Here is an 8,241-nt window from a genome sequence, read left to right on the forward strand (position 1 = left end):
GCGTAGGTGTTCTGCAAAGCGGTCCCCGAGCCTCCGCTTGGTTTCCCCGATGTGGTGGAAGCCACACCGGGTACAGCGGATGCAGTATACCACATTGGCAGATGTGCAGGTGAACATCTGCTTGATGTGGAAAGTCTTCTTGGGGCCTGGGATGGGGGTGCGGGAGGAGGCATGGGGGCAGGTGTAGCACCTCCTGCGGTTGCAGGGAAAAGTGCCGGGTGTGGTGGAGCTGGAGGGGAGTGTGGAGCGCACAAGGGAATCACGGACAGAGTGGTCCCTCCGGAAAGCAGATAAGGGTGGGGAGGGAAAGATGTCTTTGGTGGTGGGGTCGGATTGCAGATGGCGGAAGTGTCAGAGGATGATGCGTTGGATCCGGAGGTTGTTGGGGTGGTACGTGAGGACGAGGGGGATTCTTTTTTGGTTCTTATTGTGTGGACGGGGTGTGAGGGATGAGTTGCGGGAGATGTGGGAGACACGGTTGAGGGCGTTCTCGACCACTGAATGGGGGGAAGTTACGGTCCTTGAAAAACGAGGACAACTGAGCTGTACGGGAGTGGAATGCCTCATCCTGGGAGCAGATGCGTCGGAGGCGAAGGAATTGGGAATAGGGGATAGCATTTTTGCAGGAATGGCCACCTTTGAATGACACCTCCTCAAAGTGTTACGGTGCTTAATTTTGATGGATACTTAATTCTGATTTATTTTTAATGATATTCATTCTGCTCTCCGTGTCAACAGTCCAGTTCTGATGAAAGGTCGCAGACGTGAAACATTAATTCTCTTGCTCTCCCCACGTATGCTGAGTGTTTTCAGCATTTTTTGGTTTTAAGACTATACCATTGAGGGAGAAAGGTACTTGGGGAAAAGCAAAATAGCTGTTTTGATATGAATGATTCATCCCAGGACCTGTTTTGGGATGGAAGGTGATGCAATTCCAGTAAAATCGTCGGAACTTCCCTTTAGAAGCAAAGAGGTGTAAATGGTAAAAGTTGACAAACTTTGGAAGCACTTGAAGCACAGCGAGGGCCCGGAGCTGGTGCCGAGATTCGCGATTTGGTGCGTTCTGGACTGAGTCCCGATCCGTAACAGTAACCGACACATGCGCATTAGGGAGAATGCGAGTCAGGTGGACGGAGTAACGAAGTGAGTGAGAAGGAAAGAGAGAGGGGGAATGAGTGAATGTGGGAGAGAGAAGGAGAGTGAGCAAGACAGACAGATAAGGGGTGAATGAGTGAGGGACAGGTGTGAGTGTTTGGAAGGAGTGAGTGTTTGGAAGTCACGGGGTAGGGAGTGTGAGTGTGAGAGAAGGGGGAGGGAGTGAAAGAGGGATGGGGTTGTGGGAGTGAGTGAGAGACAGGATGAGTGAGAGGGAGATGGAGGGAGGGGAGTGAATGAATGAATGAATGAGAAGGCGTGATTGAATTGATGAGTAATAGAGAGAGAGGGGTGAGTGATGGATAGGGGTAGTGAATGAGTTGAGTGACCACTGTATAAACTTCTAAAGAAAGCACTTGCATCCTCTTTCAAATAAGGAGACCAAAACTAGACACAGTACTCCAGATGTAGTCTCATCAACACTCTATACAGCTATAAAGAAAACTCCCTACTTTTATATATTCTTATTACAATAAGCACCAATACTTCATTTGTTTTCTGAATTACTTTCTGAAACTGCATACTTACTTTCTGTGACTCCTTCAGTACCACTGAGTTCTGCAATCTATCTCCATTTAACTAAAACACTACGTTTCCATTCTGCCTGCCAATGTGGAAGTTTGCATTTCTCTGTATTATGCTTTGAATTTTTGCCCACTCTCTTAATGCTTTGCAGCCTGTAGCTCCTTTAACAACTAACCTTCCTAGCTATGTTGTAAGCAAAATTAACTACTGTCATCCCATCATCCAAGTCATTGATATAGATTGTAAACAGTTGAGGGCCAAGCAATTATTCCTGTGGCACTCCACTAACCACAGTCTGCCAGTCTGAAAAAGACTAATTTATCCTACTTTGTTTCCTGTCAAACAACCAGTCCTTTTTCATATTACAATGCTGCGCATACATCACGACCACTTACTTTGTATCGCAACTTTTGATGTGACCTTTCACAAAAGACTGTTAGAAATCTCAGCATACCATGTTTACAGGCTTCCCCTTTATCTGCTGTGCTTGTTACTTCTTCAAAAAACTCTAACACAATAGTTGAACATGATTTATTTTTCACAGAACCATGTTGACTCTGCCAAATTCCGTTATGATTTTCAAGTATCCTTCTATAACCATAGTACTGGATTCCAGCAAGTCAAGTAGTTGCATCATTGGGTTATTGTCCTATATGTTCCTGTATTTTGTTTCTTTCCTCCTCAAGTAAAATTGTTCCATTTGCTATTTTCCAGTTTACTGGTATTTTGCCAGAACCTAAGAAGTTTGGAAGATAATCACATTTTGCTGGTAGCTGTGCAGGCACTTTTAAGAACCTAGGTTGGAGGTGATAAAATGGCGACCCCAATACTCAATCCAGCTTAGAATGTGGCGATCAATCCTGGTGGATGTAGCTAGACTTAGTTAACTGTGTGTGAAGCCATGCTCTGAGATATAATAACCAAAATATGCTGGACCTACAGTAAAGTAAGCCAGTTGTGTGATCTTTTCCTGCTTTTGGTGGCACCATGAGGATTGCTTAATTGTTATTAGTTGCTTAATTGTGACCTTAGATAGGTGAATATGTTTTGCATCTCTCATCTTAATAAACATTGAAAATGAAAATACATGACTAGGACGCATCTAGTTCACTTGCTATTATGCATTCAGCCCACAGTGCTTTCCTTTCTTAAATGTTGTATGGATTTTCAAAATGTACTTTTTTGAGAAGGATGTGAACTTATACTCTTTGTTTTCCTTTCTAGAACTGATTATTTCTTGGATGCATAATGGAGATGGCAATCTATTCATATTCAAGACAATTGTTCAGCAGACTGTTCTGTGACATCTTACATTTACACAGGTCCCATTATCACCATGGTAGGTCCAAGCATATATTACTGTCTCATCTCTTTCAGCCAATGAATCTCCGTGAGGACAGAACTATTGGGGCTGGCCGGTCCAGTGAGATTACCTGCAAGAGCCAAAGACTGATGCTTCAGGCGGGTCTTATTCAGCCAGCCAATACAGGCTGCTTTCACTATCTGCCATATACAGTTCGAGCCATGGAGAAACTTGTTCGTGTGATTGATAAGGAAATGCAGTCCATTGGGGGTCAGAAGGTGAATATGCCCAGCCTCACCTCAGCAAGTCTGTGGAAGACCAGTGAACGTTGGGACCTTCTGGGGAAGGAACTATTCAGACTGAAGGATAGGCATAACATGGAATACTGTTTAAGTCCAACACATGAGGAAGCAGTGACGGAGCTCATTGCCATGCAGGGTAATCTCTCGTACAGACAGCTACCTTTGATGCTTTACCAAGTGACAAGAAAGTTCCGAGATGAGCCAAAGCCACGTTTCGGTTTGCTCCGTGGACGAGAGTTCTACATGAAGGATATGTACACGTTTGATGTCTCAGAAGAAGCTGCCATGGAGACCTATGACCTTGTTTCCCAAGCTTATAGTCGCATCTTTGACCAGTTGGGATTGCAGTTTGTAAAGGTGCAGGCAGACACTGGCAGCATTGGTGGTAAAATGTCTCACGAGTTCCAGCTGCCAGCTGACATTGGGGAGGATCGCCTTTTAATATGTTCTGACTGCCATTTTGCAGCCAATGTCGAAGCAATGACAGACATTGAAACAAACTGCCCGCAGTGTCATGGAAAGCTGAAAGAAAGCAAAGGCATTGAGGTGGGACACACTTTTTACCTTGGGACAAAGTATTCAAATATCTTAGGTGCCTCGTATTCCAACACTGAGAATAAGCCCGTCATAGCCGAAATGGGTTGTTTTGGTCTTGGAGTCACGCGAATACTAGCCGCTGCCATAGAGGTTTTGTCAACGGAAGATGACATTCGCTGGCCAAGCCTCCTGGCCCCTTACCAAGTTTGCATCATTCCGCCTAAGAAAGGCAGCAAGGAAGAACTGAGCCTAGGTCTATCTGAAACGCTGTATGATACTCTAATAGATGCTGTCCCCCAGCTTCGTGGAGAGGTACTCTTGGATGACCGAAGCCACCTGACTATAGGCAAGAGATTGAAAGATGCCAGTCGTCTGGGTTACCCGTATGTTGTCGTTGCAGGGAAGAGGGTTTTGGAAAATCCACCTGTTTTTGAAGTCAACTGCCAAAATAATGGGAAAACAGTATTTCTCACGCAAGAAGGTGTCTTGGACTTTTTGAGAAATGTGAAGATTGCTTAGTACATGTCATTGTGTTAGTCTAGGACCACCTATACTGGTGAAAGTGCTTTGCTGTAGTTTGTAGACCCTTGAAATCAGGGTTTTTTTGAAAGTGTACAGAAAAGGAAATTGTACACAATGATATATCTGGTATAATTATGCTGTTTCCTTTATGGCAGGGAACTGTTAAAGATTACTAAGCTGTATCAAAGGAAGTAACAATCAAGATGCTTTTATATGAATTACTAATAGTGAAAGAGACTTAATCAATGTACAGTTTTGGAGAATGCAGTGCAGCAATTGAAACTGAAGCTATGGTATTGCAGACAATGGGATCAGTAACAAAGCAAACCTAAATAAAAACTAAAATTTATACCAAGAATACCTTGTATTACACATAGTACTGTAGTCGGTAATTTAGTATGTCTTGTATGAGAATTATCATGTATCAAATGTGCAGGGTTATTGGGTTACTTTTGCTTTGTTGTTGGAATGAACACATTTCTACAATCATGCTTTTACTTTAGACATTTTATTTCAATGCTATACTGATGTGTTCATTCATTTATACCCTACTGACTGGGAGAGCTATACAAATCATATAATGTCTGAATTCAGAGAAGGTTGTCTGAGTAAAATGAGGATTTTTTTAAGGAGTTGCTTGTCTAGTTTTTCTATACACAACATGTACAGGCCATCTAATCTATAAATGTAATATAAGCCCTAGAAAACTAGTCATCTACTGCTCCACCAAAGATCATCAGATGCTGTGAGGTGTCACTACATTTCAAAAATATTGCCTTGGAAACTCAACTCAGGCAGTGGGACAAAAGTTGTGATATCAGACCAGTTGCCTGTTATTTGGAGTACCTGGGATTTAATCCCATTGTCTGCCCAGGAACTGAAATTCAGGCTCTGCTTATCACATGAACCAATTTTGCCCATTGTGCACCGCTGCCTGGGATGAATATCTAGCTACTTGACTAATCTATCAGAAAATAACAATAGTTGAACTATAACCTTACTTCAGTTTCTTTTTATGCTGTGTTATTGTCTTGTGTGTCATATATTGTATAGTGTCAATGATTATTTGAAGCAAACTCCAGTTTTAGGTTACAAATCCATTCATTTAACTCTATTATTTCCACTCTTACCCTGCCTCATTCTGCGGTTGCAGCATTTTGGGGCTAAATTTCCTGTGATGTTTGTCTAGGAAGTAGGAAGTCATGGGAAATGCAGGCAGGGACCTATGTTACCAGGTCTGTGACCTCTTCTTGTCACCCTAATCTTTTCAACACTTTACTAATGGAGGGGAAGCCTGTAGTCAAAAATGTGCGTGACAATAAGGTGAGGGTAAGCATTCCAAGCCCCACGTCACATTCCTCAAACTCTTATCAGAATTGCCTGATTGCATCTTATGTCTGGCCTCCCTGTTCTATGAATCAGAGGATCCTAAGAATTTAAATGTTGCCTTTCTCTCCCACCTCTCCAGGGGATCTTTGGGTCTAGAGTTGTTCTGGTTTGATCTTTTTGAAAACATCCAGAAGCCCATAGAAACATTAAGCAGGCCCCAGGCTATAGACTTCTGAGGAAAAGGAAGGAACAAGAAAGACTTGCAGTCATCTTTCAATACATCAGGAAATCCCAATTTGTTCTACCTATGAAGTACTTATGAAGTGTAGCCCCTATTGTAATGCAGAATAAGATGTAGTAAGGTCAGGACAACATGATTCATTTTGTATGTCAGTATATACAGTTATCAAAACTGAATTGGGTGGGTTAGAGATGAAGAAATTTTGGAGCCATTATTTGTTGCCTGGGTAGGCAGGAGATTGCTGATTAGCTTTTGTCCCCTGACTGAATGATAGCAATAGATTGATCTGGCTGATTTTGCCCATGTTGTGCTTGCCAGCAATAAATGACTCCACAATAACTCTGCTGAGGATGGAGACACACTGCAGGAATCCATTTTCTGTAATTTTGTAGTGCACTTCTTGGAGCTCCAACGGTGCTTAAAATACAGGAATCAAGGATGAGAGGTTAGCTAAGGTATCTGATCAGGCTGAAGCCAGTCCATTTAATGATTTCAGTGGCCCACCACACATTCCCCTGCTTGAAGAAAATCCACTGATAAAAGCAGCTGATCTGCTATTTGGCACTAAAAACGACAAGAGGAGAAAGTGCTGCGTTTTCTAGTGGCCCATCACCCCTTCATATCACAACATAGCTTGGGTTGTCCGTCACATGCAGGACCTGACCACAATATGGAGTGTGCAGGAATGGGAATTGTGTTGGTGCTCATGGAGAGCTGGCCAAAAATAGTAAGAGGTGGAAAAGAAAAAGGAATATGCTTTAAAAATGGAGAAATGGGTGGAATAGAGAGAGTAGACACTGGTAGAAAGAACAGAATTGAGGAAACTGATGATAGTGTCATTTAATAACTCCAAAGAGTACAGATTTCATTGGAAGACTCTTTAGTATAAAGAGAAAAGAATGTAAATTCTGAAATCTTGAACAAAATAAGGGAGCACTAGAAACACACTAATTCCGTCTGCATCTGTCGAGTGAATAGGCAGATTTTTTGTGAATGCCTTTGAAAAGAATTGAAATTTTTCATGGCATTTGACACATGAAATGTGCCCGAATCATAGAGAAGTGACCTGAAAACATTTACACCTACTAGTCTGCCTTAGGGAGGTCCTGTGTATCAGTGGGTAGTATGCCTCCCTCTAAACCAAAGCTCCAGTTTCAAGTCTGTCTCTAGGACTTGATGGCCAAGAAAGGTGCCCTAACAAGTTGAGTAACAACTTGTATTTCCTTCCAATAAACACAAATGGCAAATAGTAAGAAGTGGAGAGATTTCTGGTCAGCCATATGATGGAAAGAAATTGGAGCCTCTATAATTCTCCAGAGTTCCAGGCTACATGGATGTAAAAATGTTTGTTGCCACTACAGCACAAATTGATTCAGTTGGCTGGACAGCTAGTGTGGACCAGATTGTTGTCAACTGCAGGGGGTTTGATCCATCTGGTGTGATCTCAGGTCCTGCCTCTTTGCCCTACTCACAGATGAAATTGTGGTGCTAGGAGTCAGACCTGGCTTTGACTGGAGAACCAAAGAAGAAAAAGACTGAAGTGGTTCGTGTCCGTTTGAGGTAGGAAGCATATATATTATATATATATATAAAATTGTCACCTGTTTTGTAGAGCTAGGGATAAGGCCGTGACAAGATTTACACATGATTAAAAATTTAATTTTGAGGTGTTAGAAGGCTGGAAACCTAGGGAGGTCAGCAATGACAGGGCTAATGGGTAGATGGGTCTTTTGTTATAGAGGTGCAGTAAAGATGCAGAACTTGTGCCATCAGTACACATGATGAAGTTAAAGGCCTCTTGAAGTGCAATGTTAGTGTGCCTGCCTCTGAGCCAGAAAGTTGCGGTTTCAAGTCACACTTGTGCCAGAAGTGTGCCAATGACTGACCGAATAGATTGACTAAAAATGACTAAAATGAGTATGTAGCAGGAAAATCTGTGTGAAATTTCATCCTCCATTTGTTAAACAGCCACCACGGCACATTACATGTGCCCTCCTGGCACCAGCCCCTTGACATCTTCCATGGAGTTTTTACTACCTCTTTGACTCTAATAACTCAATTGCTGATGATGCCCTTTACATATCTATGGAATACAGTTGCCACTCTGGCTGGTTATATTCCTGGAGATGTCGTTACATGACTTTCTACTTTTAACTTCCCCTCCCCCAGACTCCTGCCTTAGGTCACACAGCGTGGCCATCATCATGGAACCTGATCTTCCCATGGCTTTTCAGTGTCCCTTTTTTTTGTACTTTTGATAGGCTGCTCACTTAAAGTGATCACAACTAATTTTACTGTATAATAAGCAATGGATTTATTTTGTTTTT

At 42.4% G+C, this 8,241-nt stretch overlaps 1 protein-coding gene across 3 annotated transcripts; it reads left to right on the plus strand.

The window, feature by feature from the left end:
- Positions 1-1,037: 1,037 nt before the first annotated feature.
- On the plus strand, positions 1,038-4,702 carry pars2 (prolyl-tRNA synthetase 2, mitochondrial). 3 transcript variants are annotated; one of them, XM_048601693.1, is made up of 2 exons: positions 1,038-1,056; positions 2,905-4,702. In XM_048601693.1, exon 2 carries the CDS (start codon positions 2,929-2,931, stop codon positions 4,339-4,341), a length of 1,413 nt encoding a protein of 470 aa, XP_048457650.1. In that variant the 5' UTR covers positions 1,038-1,056; positions 2,905-2,928; the 3' UTR covers positions 4,342-4,702. The 3 variants fall into 3 exon arrangements, with proteins under 3 accessions (XP_048457650.1, XP_020377195.1, XP_048457651.1); XM_020521606.2 differs by having other exon boundaries at positions 1,047-1,143; XM_048601694.1 differs by lacking the exon at positions 1,038-1,056 and adding an exon at positions 2,410-2,626.
- Positions 4,703-8,241: the final 3,539 nt, after the last annotated feature.

The sequence above is a fragment of the Rhincodon typus genome, chromosome 10 (genome assembly GCF_021869965.1).
Source record: "Rhincodon typus isolate 14 chromosome 10, sRhiTyp1.1, whole genome shotgun sequence".
Classification (NCBI taxonomy): Eukaryota; Metazoa; Chordata; class Chondrichthyes; order Orectolobiformes; family Rhincodontidae; genus Rhincodon; species Rhincodon typus.